General features: G+C 40.2%; 1 protein-coding gene across 1 annotated transcript in view; it reads right to left on the reverse strand.

The window, feature by feature from the left end:
• Nucleotides 1-323: 323 nt before the first annotated feature.
• The window catches only part of CDC5L (cell division cycle 5 like), a 30,318-nt gene continuing 11,130 nt past the window's right edge, over nucleotides 324-19,511 (reverse strand). Inside the window, exons 10-16 of the mRNA XM_021527231.3 lie at nucleotides 19,239-19,401; nucleotides 18,023-18,187; nucleotides 16,339-16,419; nucleotides 15,764-16,009; nucleotides 12,840-13,037; nucleotides 2,058-2,270; nucleotides 324-959 (exon numbers count right to left, since the gene is read on the reverse strand). Of these exons, the coding sequence (XP_021382906.1) occupies nucleotides 855-959; nucleotides 2,058-2,270; nucleotides 12,840-13,037; nucleotides 15,764-16,009; nucleotides 16,339-16,419; nucleotides 18,023-18,187; nucleotides 19,239-19,401 (1,171 nt within the window). The 3' untranslated portion in view covers nucleotides 324-854. The remainder of the gene's footprint in view (nucleotides 960-2,057; nucleotides 2,271-12,839; nucleotides 13,038-15,763; nucleotides 16,010-16,338; nucleotides 16,420-18,022; nucleotides 18,188-19,238; nucleotides 19,402-19,511) is intronic.

Here is a 19,511-nt window from a genome sequence, read left to right on the forward strand (position 1 = left end):
CCACTTTTTCCTAATTCTATCCTTACCCTTCAAGACAAAGCAATGAGACAATGAAATCCTGCTGGGATCTGGTGAAAGGAGGAGAAAACACAGAGCTTCTTTCTTAGCCCACACCATGCAGATGATTTATAAAAATTAATACTTAGAAAATTTAACAGTACATTTTCTGCTAAAATCTATGCTTCCATTAGGCATTAGGCCATGCTGGGTGTCTTTATAAAATTTATCCCTGCCATGGTTCCAGGATGGGGAGATTATGCCACTATGACCATTAGAGCACCTAGATAAAGTTAGGAGTGTTTATTCACAGGCACAGAGAAGAGTTGGGAACATGGTATTTATTATCTGGACAACAACAATCCTGCATAGGTAATTCCTATTACAAATTAGTCATGGAAAATAAAGGCAGCAGCAGGGGGAAGACCAGAAACACAGAAGAGGGCTGGGATATGTGAAGATTCAATTTTAGTTAAAAGACAGACAATATTACTTCATTATTTTTTAACATTCCAGATTTATTCAAAAGACATTATTCTGCATATATCTTACAAGTCTTAAGACTGGTAGAACACTAGGAATAATGTGATAACCCTAGCAAATGAAGACATGGCTAAAATAATACCAGAGTGATTTTTCTTTTCTTTCAATACAATTTTGGACATTTCAATCTCATTTTTGACACTGGCCAGAGCTATTCATACCTAGAGCATTTGGAATAGTCCACTGAAGGAACAAAACTTGACAAGATGGAAACAGCAGACTACACTTGATTTCTGCAACTGCTGGCAAAAGCTGCTGAGAAGTATCTGCACAGTTTTGAAATGTTACATCAGTGACAGATGGAATTTTGTCCTTTAATACTTTGCTTGAAAAGTCTCTTTATCTAACATGAAGTCAGCAAATCTCTGCTGAAGCTCCTTTTCTCTCTCCTGCTGTCGCTGCACATCTTCCTTGAGACACTGTAAGGAAAACATCATTAAACAACCAGTCAGTTTTCCACCAGTCATACCCATGAAGATCATTACCAAAGGCTGTATATTTTAGTTCCTTCAGAGGAAGAGCTCAGAATTAAGACAGAAGATTGCTGAAATTACTTATTTTAAATACAAATGTAAAACAGAGCAGTGGATAGGAAATATCAAGAATCACAGTTATCTTACTTCAAATGTCAGGTAGCTCACCGTTTTCGACAGCAGCTAAGATCAAATGCTTCAAAAGGAGATATTTCAAATTGGAACCTTGCCATTTACTAAAAACAGGTGCTATTAGCAGCTATCAAGTGATTTAATATGTTTTAACTGTTAATATTTCAATTAATCACTTCTGAGTTTGTAAACATATCTATCAGCATTTCTAAATCATCTTCACAAAATCAGTTTTAAGAACTGATGCATTTTATCTTTTTTATAGCAAGTGGTTGAGAATATCTAAGCATCAATGGAAGCCTCTGTTCTGGTAGAAAACCACATTACAATCAAAACTGTGCTCAGGTGAACACTTATTCTTTGGAAAGAAAGGCTGGTACTGGTTCAAACCTAGTCTCGATTAAGGGTTGTCTCATTAGTTGAATAAAAGCAGAATATCCTGGAGATCCTTAAACTAAGAAAACTGGCTCCAAGGTAGTGATTTCATGTATGTACCAACATTTAGTTTGCTGGCTTTTAAAGAAGAAGGAGGTTTTAGAGAAGTTTTACATTTACCCGAAGCTCTAACAGTAGTTAAAACTGAAACAAACCAAATCAAGAGAGAGATGGAACTTGTGCTGATACACATTGCAGAAGACGTTTAAAATAAACCACAAAAGGAAATAAAAAAACCCCAAAGTTAAAGAACACACTTCCAGATTAGTCCCAGCCTCTAATATGTGTATCACAGAATCTTTGATACTGAAGTAAAAGACAGATGAATCTGGTAACAGCCAAAAGTATGATTTTTAAGAGAGAATTAAAACCTTGATACCAACTCAGGCTGTAAAGGTCAGAGCTCGTGCCTTGTAAAAACATCTTTTCCATGAGGTGCCTGTGTCTGACCTCAGGTATTGGATTTTGGAATCTCACCTCCAGTCTCCGAGGGATGGCAGCATCCTCGTGTTTCTTCAGCTCCTCAAAGGTCCGCAGCTCCAGGTGGGCCTGCTCGATCTGGTCCCACAGATCATTCAGCTGCTTGATGAGCCCCATTGCTCGAGACTGGTAACCACCCAGAAGGATCTTCAGCTTCTTCTCCATCTTGGCAGCCCTCTTGGCTTCAGTGGTCATGTGGCCTCTGTTGATCTGCCAGAAGGAACCCAAGAGCTGTTTTAGTTACCCAGAACTCAAAAGTCAACAGGAAAAAAAAAAAAAGTAAAAATATATCTGTAGAATTCTGTTGAGTTTGATTTCTATTAAAATAACCATACTGCGCATTTTACAACAACCTTGATTTCTGGATTAAAATTGTTATAATAGACATAATAAATCTCTAAAATTGTAATCCAGAAAAAATCCATAAACAAACAAGTGATACAAATTACAAAATTCTGTCAACTGGGACACAATACCAATAACTGAACATATTTGTGTTAATATGTTATAAATGTTGTATAAAACATTTATAGATAGCAAAGGTAACAGAAGTCTTTGTGTGTTTCTCCACCTGGGGTAAAATTGAATGAGCACTAAAAGAATGATGTAGCCATCAGAATTTTTAAAGAAATCAAAGAAATCTTTAACACTGAATCCCAATTGCAAATGGCCTAAAGATGAAGATTAGATTACATTAAGTATTTGGAAGAAATTGTTCCCTGTGACAATGGGGAGGCCCTGGCACTGGTTGCCCAGAGAAACTGTGGCTGCCCCATCCCTGAAAGTGTTCAAGTTTAGGTTGGACAGGGCTTGGAGCAGCTTGGATAGTGGAAAGTGTCCCAGCCATGGCAGGCAGTGGAATGAGATGATTTGTAGAGTCCCTTCCAGCCCAGGCCATTCTATGATCCTATGAAATCAAAAAAGAATACAGGCATCCACCACTGAGCACAACTGTGGAGAGATAAAACAGCTCACACCTCTGAACAGGAACATAAGGTTCCTTGTTGAGGCTTTCTTAATGCTACTTCCTTAAAAAAATAGCCAAACAAAAGCATTTTTTTAGAAAGGACTGTGTGAAGAATGCCAAGCTCAAGGAAAAAAAATAAAATTTCTCATATTTTGATTTTTGCCACACTTAATGATATATTAGTGCAAGACATGAAATATGCTATGAAAGTTTCTCAAGTATTAAAATATAAAAGACTAATTCAGAACTACAGTGTCTGAGTCACCAATCATTGCCTTGTTTCTTTAAAAATCAAAGCATGATCTCACATACAAAGAAATTGCCAATAATCAACCAAAATGCAGCACCTTTTAATTGCTACATTTACCCAATATATAATTTACTACCAATGAAACAGAACTCCTTTGGGAAGGAAGAAATGAAGAGGGATCTGCCCTTCTCAATGATAACCAGTCAGCCATCACAGTCTTACACACCAAGCTCCTGCAAAGTGCATTTCATCAGCCTTCCAGCCCTGCAACTGTACTGAAGTACCCTCTGTTACACAGCTGCAGGTTTCTGTAACCTGCCCTCCTACTCCTTAACAATTTGTTCACTCATTTAGAACAGTTTTAGTTGGTAGTGCAGAGATAAACAAAGTGAATGGTCAAGGGAGCAAACTGTTAATGAGTGAGTGAAAGAGAAATTTGACTTTCTGAGCTGTCTAGTTTGCTCCTGGGGAGAGCAATGCAGACTGCTATGCTTTTCAAACTCTGCTGGCAAAGCAGACTTAAGGTATGCCCAAGGTGCTTTAAGCATACAGAAAGGTGCCTCTTTTTCAATATTTGTATAAATCTAGAGAAAATTAAATAAATAGATTAGGGATTTGTGAGGATACTCTCTGATGGAAAAGTATGAAAGCTTTAAATGTCTTCATTGGTAAATAATATGCTATTACTGCAACAACAAATACAGCTGTGCAGTCAATGAACTATTTTCCAATTACTGTTTCTTGGACAAAAAATGTGTGCTGAGCACCACTGACATTTAGAAATCATGGAATAGATGGATGCACAGGCAAACAGAATTTTGTTTGTAACAGACGTCTAATATAACAAAGATCAACTGTCCATGTTGCTCCCAGCATTACAGACAATGTAGAGCGTGGCTGCTGTGAAATCAAACTCCCATCACAATGTCACTCTTCAGAGCAGGCTAAAAAACACCATGTAGAGAAGTTCCACTGTTCTGTCATCCTGAGTGAAGATCTCATTCTTTACTGTGAGGGTGGTGAGGCCCTGGCACAGGCTGCCCAGAGATATGGCTGTGGCTGTCCCATCCCTGGAAGTGTCCAATGCCAGGCTGGATGGAGCTCTGGGCAACCTGGTCTGGTGGAAGGTGTCCCTGCCCATGGCAGAGGGGTTGGAATGAGCTGACCTTGAAAATCTCTTCAAGCCAAACTATTCCGTGATTCCATGATCTCTCAACGACCTCATTTTCTAATAAAATGTTAAACTCTGAGTATCTAAGGGCACAAATACAGTTATCAGCACTATCCCCACCATACAGAAAAGAGACTGGATCAGGGCACTGTGGTCACAAGCCTTGAATTATCCCCATGCTCCAAGTAGCATCAGCAGCAGTGGCAGCACTGGCTTGGTCTCACACTTTCATACTCTTCAGTTGGGATTCACTTTGCTTTAGAACATCAATATCTGAGTTTGTCACAGGAGATCTTTCTGTCATCAGGAGAGAAACTGGCAACTCCAGGGCATGGCTCACCTGACCCAGGGCCTCGGGACAAAATTAAACACCTCAGTGAAGGGCTCTTCACTGATGGTGATGGGAGCACAAACTGTTTGTTTAGACACTGTGATCCAAGACCAGGTAGATCAATCCCACCCCAAGTGTGTACTATCTTAAGGTGTTAGATATAATAAAGAATTTTTAAATGTAAAGCTTCTATCAAAGCCAGTTCATAGTCAGTTCAAGTCTAATACTTATTACAGTATCAGACCCTGATTATTTATGCACTCTTGAAATGTTCAGAGAATTGGACTTAATGTTTCTGAGTTGGTCTGGATACTGGGCTCTTAATTACTAGAGCTCCTTAGGTTATATGTTCCTATATTGCTTTTCTACTCAGTTCCTTTTCCCATCTTAGATTATCACAGGCCTCACTGCTGTGAAAAGACAAAAACAAGAAAAAGAAAAGAAAAAACCCTCCCAGGTTTCTAAAACCAGAAATAACAGCCCTTTCTTCCTTCTCTGCTTAGGAAGAAATGTGAACACTCACCACCTTTTCCCTTCCCTCCCAAATACAAAATTTTAGGACCTACTATGAAAAGGTCAAAAGGAGGTCTCAGTTTTTGTAACAAATACTATTTATTAAAAATTGCTGACTGCTGCATTAGTGCCAACAACTGCATATAATTTCAGTTCAAGCTTCATAAAATTTTAAGGCTCAGATACCAAGCTAAAAATTCCAAGCAGTTATGAAGAGGTGTGGAAGAGGTGTGTTTAAACAGTAGTCTACATTATTTGCTTAAAGTAAAGAAATAGATTTGAGTAAAATCTGACAACCATTTCCCCCTGAACCTAACAGAAAGAGTAAAGACATTTGAAAGATTTCTCCACTTATTTATTTTGTACTGTTCCTTGGCCAGCTTTGGTTCTGCTGACTTTTATACCAGCAACAGCAAAATGAGAACAGCATGTACAGACATGGGGTAAGATGATATATGATGTTAAGGCAAGTGTGAGAGCCTCATCCCATCCCAAATCTCCGATGTAAAAGCTTCCCTCATGACTCGTAAAGTGGTGTTCAGTTTTCAGTACTGCAATAGAGAACCAAGGAAGAGAAACCAAAACAAGCAGCAGACAAAAGAGCCAAAAGAATAACAGACATAACCAAAGGTTTATAAAACATGATCTAGAAAAGGGATACTGACTGGAAAACCAGGGTTTGTTTGATTTGTTTTTCCTCTGCCTAACAAAAAAAAAAAACAAAAAAAACCCCAAAAAAAAAAAAGAGGAAAAAAAAGAAAGACACAACACCTTGCTTTAAATATCCCGAATTGTGAAATTAATTGTGAAAAATTTAATCTGTTCTTACTGCTACTGAGAAAGGAAGAGAGACTTAAATTTGGGAAGGAAATTTTAGATGTTAGTTGTAAGGTTTAACTAAGGACAACAAAGGACAGAGAAGGACTCCTTATAAGAACAAACATCCACTGGGAAAGATTTAAGAAAAACTGACCCTGAGGAAGGAAAAGCTCAATTGCCTTAAAAACTGCATTTTCAGAATTCTCATCTCACCAGGTCTACTGAGGACAGCCCTCCTCAGTTCCAAGAGTTTTTTTGCTGTACTGACTGGTTTGTTTTCCTTCCCTTTAATGTGGAGCTTCTGGTAATCCCTGAACAGAATTAAGCTCTCTTGTCTTTTAATTGATCTTCCTAATCATGCTGGATGGATTAAACAAACATGGAAGAAAAACTGCTGCATGTTCAGAGCAGAGCCACAGTCAAAGTAAACCAACCTGTTCCGTGACCTTGGAGAATCAATATCGTCACAAAGCTGCCTCGCTTGTGCACAGAAATCCTCTGCCAGCTTCAGCCACGGCAGCTGAGCAGAGCACTCCTGGAACATACCTAGGACTACTCTAAACGTTACTGTAACTTCCTTCCTCACCTCAGACCCACATGTGGCTCTCCCAAATTCAGTTCTGCTGGCAGGAGATGGATTGACTTAACTGGAATGGCAGGTTTGTGAGCTTGGCTCGTGCTGGCTCAGCCGCAGTGTCTGGGGCGAGAGCGCTCAGCTCGACAGCAGCTTGTGCTCCAGGCCAGGCGTTTCCAACACTCCAGGGACAACAAGGACCCCCACACTAGAGAATCCTCTGGCCATGCTGGAGTCACCTGCCTTTACAAGCTTATGGTGCACTCAAGAGTAGCATGTTTAAAAAAAAAAGTCATTAATTTCTCTACTTCAAAATGCTTTTTCAGTTCCGAGCTCTTGGACAGAATTTTCCATTTTTAGCTTGAAACACTGTTACATCTGTCTAGAGTTTGACCAGGCAAAACTATCTGAAGAGCCCTGCCTGAGTTATGCCCAGGTTAGTGAAAGACAAGTAAACTCTGTTGGAAACTGAGGCTTGGAGATAGTATCAAACCAAAACTGCATATCCAGTGTAGAACAATATGGCCTCCACCTATTAAACAACATTAGCTCAGCTGGTTGACAGAAACCACACCATGACCTTGAAACAATTTCACATTTCTGCTGTGACACTAAAGATCACAGAATGGGTTGGGCTGGAAGGGACCTCAAAGATCAATTCATTCCAACCTTCCAGCCACAGGCAGGAACACCTTCCACTAGACCAGGCTGCTCCAAGGCCAAGTCCAAGGCCAACCTGGCCTTGAACACCTCAGCTCCAGTAAGGTGCTCTACTTAATGTAGGAAGGAGGATGAGGATCATTAAGTAAAGGTGCTGATCAGGATCAGAGAAGTCAAAGAGGGACTGGGCTTGTGGCTGGTAAGATATGAAAAAGAAAAAAAATCATTCTAATTGATTTGGATCACAGTAATTTTTTTATGGAAAGATTCACTTTAAAAAATCCTCAATTTAAGGCATTGCTAGTAAGCAACTACAGCTCCCCAGTTGAAACTAGACCAGATGTTCAGAGCTTGCATAGCAATATAAAGCTGCCTTTTCCCAGTTTAATAGGGGAACCCCAGATAAACTCCTATATTGCCCTTTGTCATGCAGATCATGTACCACAATGACTTACTGATACCTGCAGAACACTTTTCTCTCTACTCACAGCCAAATCTAATGACCCAAGAGCATGCTCCCCCTGAAGTATGTTCCAGAAATTATAATGATTTGTCTTAAACACCATGAGCCAGTGTGACTGTTGAGTCACTGCAGCACTCAGTTCTGGACAGTGTGAGGGCGTGCAAAGGCCTTTCCAATGAGAGCTTTGTCACTGCTGAACTTTATTTTTAAACATGTTAAGTTATCAGATTCTGAATAATCTGACAGTGAAGACCCCTGATACCTCTCTGCTGTTGGGAATATGCCAACTACATTCCCAACAGACCTTATCAAAAGAAGTGCATTCCACAAATGCAAGACAGTAGGACAAAATAAAACCTGTGACCATAAAAGCAATGCTACTCAGGATTTTCACAATATTTTAGTTTTGTGAGTAATTTCTCTGTTCCTAGTCCTATAAAATATCTTCTTTTCTTTGCTTTCTGAGTATCAGCACACCTGAAAATGCAAAAGAAACTGCAAACTTTAGTACATAAACTAGAGAGAAATTAAAAGACAATCTCCAATAAAATAACGTAATACATCCTGCAGCAGAGTGTACCATGTATCCTATGAAATTCCACCTAAGCAAGTTGTTTTTAATCCGGATTAATTCAGCGGACTTGGGCTGCAATTAAAAGCAAACATCAACACTTTGATAAATCATCACCTTGATGTATCTTGGATACTGCAAAGAATAGTTAATTTACTAGATTTTGCATATACAGTCTATCGCTAACTTTTCCTCTGTAGGCTTCTAACAGTATTTATAATTTAGTAATCAACTGAAATGATAATGTCAACAACCACAATTTTAATTAAAGTATTTGTATTCTGCAAACCAACTTTATTAACTGACTTCAAAGGAAAAGTAAAGATGGCAGGAAGTTTCTATGTTGTGAACTACAAAGGGAATAACTACCTTGTTAAATAGATGCCTTTACTATCTCATTTCATTGTATAACATTCCCAGTTTAACATGTTAGTAGGAATGCTTTTCTGTATAAATGTATTGCTTGGAAGAGAAGGGAGCAAAAGGTACTGCAGAGAACTGACGCTATTACTCAACACAACTGCAAGCATCAGAAAACTTCAATTTCTGAAATCACTTGTTCTGCAGTGTAGCCTAGCCATGGAAAAATACTCTGGATTTCTAAAGCTAATGGAAAGATCAGAAAATTCCACAAATCTAAGGTGTACCAGAGACACATACTGAGGTCACAGAGATTCACTTGCATAGACCTGAAACTCCCCATCTGTAATACAAGAAAGTTCATATACTAACCCTCTAACACTCTTAACCCATACTGAGTAACATATTCAAGGAGCCCAAAATGCTCAAAACAAACCAATGAAAAGTATTACTAAAACACAGCAGTACACTGCAACATCAGAAGTACTGATGAGCTGTGCATTACTGATGATGTCTGGACAGGATACCCAGCCAAACAGAAGCTCTCCACAACAGCTCCACTTTGCCTCCTCAAGTTCATCAATAACAGCACAAATCTGTTTGTGATCCCAGCATCCATTTGAGAAAGATAAATGTCATGTCAACATAGGCTGCCACGACTAAACCACTCAGGCAGTGAGAACAGGACAATTAGAGGAAGATGAGTGTGTGTCCACACCATCAATCCAGCCAGGAATCTCTGAGCAACAAAGACAGACTCAGAAACAGATTGGGTTTTTGCACAGGATCTGCAGGGTGTCAGCAGCCCCATATGCAAGTATTAGACAGTGACTTCCCCAAGTGCAGCTGTGCCAAATATCACTACACTCTCATGTTTTTTTCCCCCTAAAAATCTTAGTGCACTATAAATGGGAAGAAGCAGCCCCCAAAACTGACCAAAATCAGTTGCTGCTGCTGGTAAACTGTTTTACAGTTTCTACTCTTCTCACAAAGACAGCTAAGAGTACAAGCAAGTGTCTTGGGGTACTGAAAGCTGAGCTAATATCCCTGCTTTTCATTTAAGCTTGTCTGATACTTCCCATTAAAATATCTATTTCAACTGATATAGCTTTCAGACAATTTTAATTGGAAAAACATTAAAATAAAGGTAGGTTTTGTCATTGCTAAGAATGGGGTAGGAAAAAAAATCTGTGCTTTTTTATTGCATATTCATTTGTTCATTAAACTGCTACGCTTTTTATTTATTGTTTAAAAAACGATTCAGCAGGTGAGCTATGCTTAAAAACCTGTATATCTTCCTTTTAGGCAGGGCCTTTTAGGGTCAAGCCACAGAGCTGCACTAAACTGCATTTTGCACACACTTGGGAAACATTTTCAGGTCAAATTTAACTTTGCACACAGTCCACCTGCACTCAACAACAGTGAGTTGTGAGAGGCAGCACAGTGCTCACTGCACCTGCAGGCACAGGGCTCTGCTGGCTCCACTGGGGTGGTATTTTGGAACACAGCAAAATGGGAGAGCAGGATTGTGTGTGGAATTGCACCAAGCCATCAGGCTCATCCAGCAGCATTCTGAGCTCCTAGGGGATGTAGCTACATTAGCCAGAGTCTTGTGACTGCAGTGACTGATAACAGACACAGAATGGGTCAGGTTGGAAGGGACCACAGTGGCTCATCTGGTTCCTCCTCCCTGCTCAAGCAGGGTCATCCCAGAGCACAGGGCACAGGATTGTGTCCAGACAGTTCTGGAAAAACTCCAGTGAGGAGACTCCACAGCCTCTCTGGACAACCTGCTCAGTGCTCAGTCACTGCACAGGAAAAAAGTTCTGCCTCCTGTCCAGGTGGAACTCACTGGGATCAGTCCCTGCCCGTTCCTCTGGTGCCATTGCTGGTCCCAGAGCAGAGCCTGGGCCCTGCTCTGACCCTCCTGCTCACAGGGACACCCAGGGCTGAGGGCTCCTCTCAGCTGTGCCTCCTCTGGAGGCTGAACAGCCCCAGCTCCCTCAGCCTTTCCTTGTCAGGGAGATGCTCCAGTGCCTCCATCATCTTTGCCACCCTCCACTGGACCCACTCCAGGAGCTCCATGTCTCTCTTGTCCTGAGGAGCCAAGAACTGGACACAGCAGCCCAGATGTGCCTCAGCAGGGCAGAGCAGAGGGGCGGGATCACCTTCCTTAGTCTGATGGGACACAGCTAACAGGATTTTGTAAAGTGTCTTTCACAGAGTCCCATGCAATGTTGGCAGAAAATAAAACTTTTTTTTTTTTTTGGCAAGAGTTCTGATTTGTATTTTGCTTCCTGGGTGACTGTCTTGTGACTGCAGAGCAAAGACCATTTAGAACAAACATACACAAGTTTGATAAATGATAAATGTGACCTTACTTTGCTTCAATATCCTTAATATGCATTCCACCACCAACTACTCATTCAAATATTGGGAAGAGAAGGACAGAAATCAACAGCACAAGAAAGCCCACACAGAAGTAACCAATTTAGACTGCAGAAACAGTGCACAGGATAAAGGCACAGGGCCACACACCAAACAATTAAGAGAAAACAAAATATTCAAGAGCTACTCATTAAGCAAGTACCATCCACGCTGTGCAGTAAATGAGCCTGTGGAAAAACGAGGCTGCAATCATGAAATTAAAGACTGTCTCAAAAAGCATATGCATAGGCAAATTAAGGCTCTTCCTGCATTCCCTAACTAGGACTGTTTAACTTTGCAACTTTAATAATGCCCTTCTAATGTCGTTTTGGACCTAAGATATTTAAATTTCAAAAGGATTTGTACACAAATTAGGTGCAGCCCTCTGACTTCTGGCGCGCTGCCCTCCAGGCCCCGCTGCCATGCACGGCCAGGCTGCTGCCGAGCTCCCACATGTGTTTGGGAAAGCAGAGCCAGCGAGTCTGTCAGGCAGCGCTGGGCAGGGCAATGGTGCTCTCTGCTGGGTGAGCAGCAGCACGACACGGCTCTGGAGCTCATACTCCACCCCTACTACCAGGCTACGCGCAGGTGAACTGCTGTTGGCCCGATGCTGGGCTAACAACTGCGGGATCTGCACCTGGACAACACTCTTGACTGACAGACTTCACAAAACACACTCATGTTGTATTTCGTATGCATGAATCAAGTGAAAATTCAGCCTTTCTGGCCTCTATAGTTATTTGTGGGGTAGGAGCTGTTTGGGGAGGTTTACTTCTAGCAACAGTAGCTATGTTAAATACAGAAAAACTTTTTTTGCAAACTTTCTTTTTACCATGGGAAAAAAATAATCTCATGCCTGCAAAATTTAGAGACACTTTTAAGCTAAAATGATATTTTAGAAAACATTTAATGATTTACTGCAAGTCAGAACAAACATGTTCTGTGGGAAGAAACTGTTTCAGACCAGCTTACTTGGTATCATGAATATTGTCTATTTTTGTTTTTTTGTATGGAGCGTTTGGCTGAAAATCTAGAAAGGACTGGGCAAGGGAAATCAGTGTCAAAGGGTCTGACAAAAGAAAGTGAAATGGGATCACAAACATCCATTGTTCTCTTTTTTGGAGCAATCTCTGGAAAAAAAATGCCAGCCTGGCAAGAATTCAGGACTATCTAACCTTTGTGTATGTAACAGTCAGAAACCAAACATTAAGTTGGAAAGAGAACTTGAGAGGAACTTTGGGACAGAGATGGTTTTTTTAAGCATCCTTCTCTGAGGTTTCTCTTCATACTCACCAGAGTCAAGTGCAAACTGAAAAATCTGATCCACTCACAGCAGAGATTAAGAAAACATTAAAAAATCCACATGTAATTAAGAGACAGCAGAACCTGACCTTCTCTCCAGTAGAGAATGGAGTGGATGAGCTGTGTTATACCTAATAGTGCAGAGAGAAACTTTGTGTGGGAATACTGTAAGGAGGAAGATGAGAGAAGGTGATTTAAGCACCTCAAGAGCATCTATAAACTCCCTAGGAAAATTCCTCAACAACCAACCTTTTCAAATGAATCCCTTCAAAAGACCTGACTGAAAGCCTACAAAGGAAAAAAAAACCAAAAAACCACAAGGAAACTCAAAAAAAGAGGAGGTGCAAAAGGCAGAAAAAAGTGACACTGACCTCGAGTCTCTTTTCAAGTGACTCTATCCTGTCTTTTTTGCTGGCCAAGTTAGCTCTTGTGTAGCGGCTCTGTCCAGGCAGGTACAACACTTGGCTGTAACATTCTTCCCACACCTGGTTATAGGCTTCGCTTGATAGCTCTCCATGCCCCATTCCTTGCTTTACCACCTCCATTTCTTGTGCCAGTAGATCCTGTGCCTGTTGGAAATGATGAGAGAAATTGCAGTTACAATACACATGATACAAGTAAATTGCTCTTTTCAAACCTTCAGTGTGCAATTCATGGGGGCTCATACTCAAAGCTCACCATCAGGTTAAGCTAACTATGAAATCGAACACAGATGCTGTGGATTACAAATGAAACCCAGGCTAGAAGGCTCCTCACAGCACAACTATCCCTCATTTTATATAATTTGGCCAAACCTGACATCATTCTGGCATGGCTAATGAAAGCTGTGGCACAGTGAGATACTTCATCTTGCTGCACAAGAGCAGAGATAAAAGCAGGGACCTTGAGGGGAGGGAGAACTGTACAGACAGAAGCAGCTGTCCTACGAAACAAAAATCACTTTTCATTTCCTTTTGCTTACCTTTCTCCACACAACCAGGAAAGTCAAGTCTAAACATTCCCGGGTGAGCTGCATAAGCTCTGCTGCAGGAAATACAACCCTGGCTGTAACTAACACATTCTGTGGCTGAAGAACTGGTGCAATACAAGCACTCTGCTGCTTCCAGTTTAGTTTACAAAGTTTGCAATGAACTGAAAAGATTCTTGTTGGTCTCACAACTCTTAATATTTCTGACAAAGAGCCTGGCCTGCAAAATACACAGGAACCCAGGTCCTTCTGTTTTTATTAATAACTAAAAGATAAAGTATCTTTGCCAATCTAGACTTCATTGGTTGTAAGAGCACGTCCATGTTCTCTCTTTTAACAGCATTTACAGGTGCAGCCCATATTTCCCTATGAGCAGTAGGTATCTTACTGCAAGCAGGTGCTACATTTTTTAAGTGCACACTGACCAGGTAGAAATTCAGGTATCACCAGATTAGATAATTCCACAGATACTGGGGAAAATTAATTACTTGTTCTTGATGGTCAAGACAGATAAAATAGTAGTAACACAACCACACCTGACAAAGCTAAATGCTATAAATTTCAATTAGCTAACATTAGTACACTGTGAGGAACAACTTGAAGGTATTGACTTGTGGCACCAGAAGTGTTTCCCAGCTCCAGGAGCTCAACACACCCTGCCCAGCACCACTACCAATCCTTCCCAAAAGAGAACTGCACATCAGGAAAAGAAAGGAGTATTTTATGAAAGGGTTTTAGGACGAAGATTTTCTAAAAACAAATTAAGTAAAGCAAAATAAACAAGCCCCAGATGAGATCACAGAGATAGGAAAATTTTTTGGTTTGAACTGCATGTTAGACAAGAGGGAATATTGTGCTGAATGTCAGAGTGCAAGCACGAGCAGGGATGCAAAAAAACTTCTGCCCATCAGTTAGGAGACAAAACTTCAGGGACTTTGAAGAAAAGTTTTCAGACAAAAACTACTGAACCATGAAATAGTCTCTAAGGGCAGTGATAGCAAACCTGATTCTCGCTGCACTTCAAAACAACCAGAGAAAGCACTCTGAAAACATTCCTAAGGGAACAATCTGACATTGGCAGGGCAATGAAATTCATGATCTAACTGTATTTTTCCATCTTTAACGTCTTCTGGTAAGAGATCCTGAAGTATAATTTTTCATTTCACAGCAAATTGGAAGTACATACTGTTCAGTGTTTCTCCTTTTAGGCTCTACATTCATTGGTCAGATATGGTCAAGGACATGGATTTAAAATCTGCTTGTGTATTTTTAGAGTCACCTTAAAGGAATAGGGGATTTAGGTGCAGATACAACAGGTATTGTCAGAGGACAAGTCTAAAGAGACAGACAACTTGGTGGCACGTGATTTTGTTCTTTTCACTCATTTTTATTCCTGTAGGCATTTGGTCAAAGGTTATTGGCACAGCTTCACAGGTGAAGGTCTTTGAAAGAGCTAAACCACAGAATTGCCTATCTGTCACTTGGCAGCAAAAGGCAACATCTGTAGCTGCTTAAATAAATGAACACCCTGAACTGGAACCCTGGTCCAGAGCTGCTGTTTAACTTGGGATTACAATGCAAAACAGGACACAGTGCCCAGGCCGCCCACTCACTGCAGCCAGCCACATCCCAATCTGCCTGTTCAGCACTTCTGGACCAGGTATGGCTGTCAGATCAGCTGCCACAGCCCAGCACGCTCTGCACCAGCACAGCTTGCCTGGATTCAGCTTGACAAACATAATTAAACAACTTGATTTGCTGCTCCAAGGTACAAGCTGACTACTATTGTTCTATTCAGTCTGCACTGTTTTGAATAAAATGCTTTGTAATTGTACATTAATGAAATTCAGAGGCAGCAGAAGATGGGTATCACACCTGGTTAATGCCTCAATGATTTAACAGCAATTTACAGAAACAGCAAAGTAGAATTTGGTAACTGTTAGGGTATTATTGCTCTTACTCTTATTTAAAATTATAAGCAACCACAACACATTCAAATTTGTATCTCAGTGACAATGTCTATGAGCAAATACAGCATCCTCACCATTCTGCTGAAATCACAGATTAACATCAGCTCACAGAAAGCAGAATGTGCACTTAATCATCCTTACTTATTAACTTATTCTTACTTAATACTTGACAGTGCTGGGTTAATGATCAAACCTGATTATCTTAGAGGTCTTTTCTAACCCAAACAACTCTATGATTACAGCCCTTCATACAACCCTCTGGAGATCTCCCAACTGAATTCTGTGCAGGCTTTTTTTCCCCATTACAGAGTTATGTCCCAAGGAGACTTTAGGTCTTCTTAGGCCACACAATTCTCACCTTCTTGAGATCCTCTTTGGAGAACTTCTCATAAGGATTTTGTTCTAAGTAAGCCATGTGCTCTGCATTGTTGGTTCCAAATCCTGGGCCTTTGCCTTTCTTACCAGTAAACTGCTCTCCAAATGGATGATGCAAAAGATCAAAATGAAGCATGGTAATCATCTCTTTCTTTATGAGTTCTTCACTTTTCTGCAAGTCTGTTAGAGGTGGTTCCACATTTAAGGGCCTAAGTATTGTTTCATTAACCTGCCCAGGAGCAAAAAAAGTTTGTAAATATAATATACACCAAAGAAAATATTAAATTAATGTATCCCCACTCAAGTACAAGTTTTATGTATCAGCTAAACCCCACAGAGCAGGTGCCAAAATCCCTTGTGGCGGAACACATGCAGCAATCTCAACAATTGTGCAGAAGAAATACTGGATGAAACTCTGCTGGGCTAGTTTCCTGAAAATCAGCACAGTCAAAAGATTTCGCTCTCTCATTATTTCCTTAGACTGTATTTCCTCCTATAATGGTAAAAATCCTTATTTTTAATTTTTGTTCTTTAACAGTGAATTTTGTTTCCACTTACTTCTGAGGGCCGTGGTAGATTCTTCTGCACAGCTTTGTGCATTCTCTTCAGTTCCTTGGCACGCTCTGCTTCCCGGAGAGCCTAAACAAACAAGCCAAGTGTTACTCCAGCCACTGGAACTCAATCAGATGCTGCTTAGGAATGTATGTGATATAAAAACTAATTGATCATTGCAGCAAAGATTCCTTCCAGTATACAGACTTCATGTTACTAAGCCAGAGCTAAATAATGTGATGATAACATAATTCACCTGCCTCTGAAGTGAATGGGAAGAGTACAGCAGAATAACTCCAAGAGAAAAGAGATCATCAGAAGGCATTTCCAGGCATCAAATTCTCCTTCAATCTCAAATCCAGCAAGATTTTGTTCTTTACACATTTATCTATGTGTGACAGCTGCTCTAATTCTTCAGACATGAAATCCACCAGGAAAAGAAAGACTTTTAAATTAGCAGCTATGACTCTGTCATCTTCAATGACTTAAAGTAGACATTTCACTAAAACATTACTTGTGAAAGTGGAAAAACATGAGAGTTCTCTTTACAATGCACCTTCAAGCAATAATAAAGCCAATGTTGTCAGGAACTTCAGGAACAATGACCAACATGTTCCACGTTCTAATGCCAGCATGTCACATCTTCACTTGAAAGCGGGATGCTCTTCTCTTGTCTGATGGTACAACTCAGATTCTTTCCTCTATTCTAAACACATACATTACTTGTATTTATTCAGACTTTTTATTATGGTATGTATGCCCAAGACATACAAATACATGCATAAAACATGTTCCTCCCCTAATAGGACACAGTATCAAATTCTGGGAAATGGTTATCCCATTTAAAGATCAAAGCATAGGATTTTTAAAAATATTTTGTTCCTTTGTCAAGGCACAGCCATTGTTAAAAAGTTCTCTGGACTCAAAAATCCCATTTATTTTTATAAAAAAATATATTTATATAAGGTGTATAATAGAAAGAGATTTGCAACACAAAATTTAGGCTTAGCAATAAATAGAAAAGGAACTGTTTTTAGAAAGATTTAAAGTGTCTCTGGTTACTAGCCAGTACAGGCATTTAACTGGCAGAATTTAGGCTTTTACTTTAATCAGCCTTCTTTGATTCTAAATCAAAACAAAACAACAAGGACCCATTCACAACTTGGCTGTCTGGGTAATCCTCTGGTAGTGGCCAAGGGTGCCAATTCCCTGAGTGACAGATTTTTATCTGTGTGCTACCAGCCTGCCTGAGTTTGTATACACTTGTCTAACCTTTCACAAACAGCAACTTTTAACCTTGAGAGAATAACCTGAAACTGAAAAAAAAAGCACAGCTCTTATGTGCCTAAAATGAAGCAAGTGCCACTGTAGAAAAAAAAAAATTAATTAAATTTTCATCTTCTGCAGGACAAACACAAGCAGGTAGGACACAAGCACTCTTAGGGACTTCATGGTAGAAAATTATGTGATACATAACATTAAGAAATTTAAAAAATTATTCAGAGAGAAAACTGATTTGGCCTCTGTGTGTGTATACTCTGATAGCAGCAAAGAAACAAGTAAATTTTACTTTGCTATCCTGTAGAAGAAGCTGTACCTCTTCCACTGAACAGGAGTGCAACAATGGGAACCACACAAGAAACACATTTTATTTTACACAAAAAGCACCATCCACATCTCACACACTGACCTGCTTGCGGGCTTCTATATCAGCAGCATCTTCTACAAAGGTTTCATCTACTTCATGTTCTTCAAGTTCCTTTTCTGCATTTTCAGGTAGAACAATCTCAAAGTCATTCTTTGGAGCAGGGAGGGCCATGAGCCCCATGCGCAGGTGCTCCCGAGACTCCCTCTCCTGTGGGAAGAGCAAGGAGACGTGATGTTTCTGGATTCATACCCTGAATGCAGGGCAATACACTGAGTGCAACATCAGACTCCATTCATCTGCATTAACAGACAGGAACAACACACCAATTATTCCCTGGCCACCTCAGTCTGCTGCAAAGCCAGAAAATACCAGATCTGGAAACTAGGGGAGTCCACCAGGGATTTGAAGCCTCAGTTTCCCTTCTAGCAGTAAAAACTCATTTTACTATAAAAAGGCTAAGAGAGAATCAAAGTATACGTACATCAAATAAACTTTCCTCAAGCTAAGAGGAACTCTGGAATTTTAAACTTGAAGAGTTATTTTTGTAAGAACATGCCAAACACTCGGAGTGGGTATCTTAGCTAGGCCAAAAAGAAAACTGCCCATAGCTCAGGTGGGAGATATTCAAAGCCACAGTCCAGGCTGCAGAATCAGCCACATAAAAGGAGTTCCCAAGGTGCTACCTATTAGGCATATGCCCTTTTATAGCATGTCTAATTGGCAGGGCCCATCTGGCTGAACCTCCAAGAATGGAAACATCTGTTGCCCAAGGTAATGAAAGAGACTGGATGGGACTCAGATTTCTGAACATCTCAAACTCCTAATGGCAAAAATTAAACTCCTTTAGCTCAGTGTTGTCAACACGACAGACTGATGAAAAGGTCCTGTAGGTAAATCAGGAAGTCAAAATGATGAGGAATTTGAGGATTGTGTAGGATTGCAAGGAAAATGAATCTTTGCTCAAGATGCATTTCCTGCTCAGTTTCAAAGACAGAAATAGAGTGGAAACTTAACTATGTCTTCTCCAACAAACAGTTTTAGAGTGTGTTTACTGAACACACTGAAAGCCATTCTAAGCGGCAACACTTCTGTTCTTTTAAATAAAGACTTTATTTTATTATGGGATGAGGACAGACCCATAGACAGGTGGAAGAAGTTAACAGTTATTTATTATAAAATAAAATTATTTTCAGCAGATGAGAACTAAAAACCTGAATATTAATACAGCACTGATTTCCACTTCTTAAGTACTACTTACCATTTGTTTAGCATAGGATGGGTCACTGTAATCTGCCATTCCCTCTTCTGGGTTGATGTTCAGTTTATCCCGTAGGGGAGTTCTCCCAGGAGTTGTGCCAAGTGCAGGTTTGGGAGTCAGTCCTCCTCGAGGAGTTAAGCTCTCTGACCCCTGAGAGGGTGTTCTAGTGAAGTGCAATTGGTCATTAGTTTTTTACTAAAGATCTCTACTTACAGAAGTCTGAATATTGGGAAAAGTTACATAAACACAGTCTATACATTCAATCTAGAGTTT

The sequence above is a fragment of the Lonchura striata genome, chromosome 3, assembly GCF_046129695.1.
Source record: "Lonchura striata isolate bLonStr1 chromosome 3, bLonStr1.mat, whole genome shotgun sequence".
In the NCBI taxonomy this organism is placed as follows: Eukaryota; Metazoa; Chordata; class Aves; order Passeriformes; family Estrildidae; genus Lonchura; species Lonchura striata.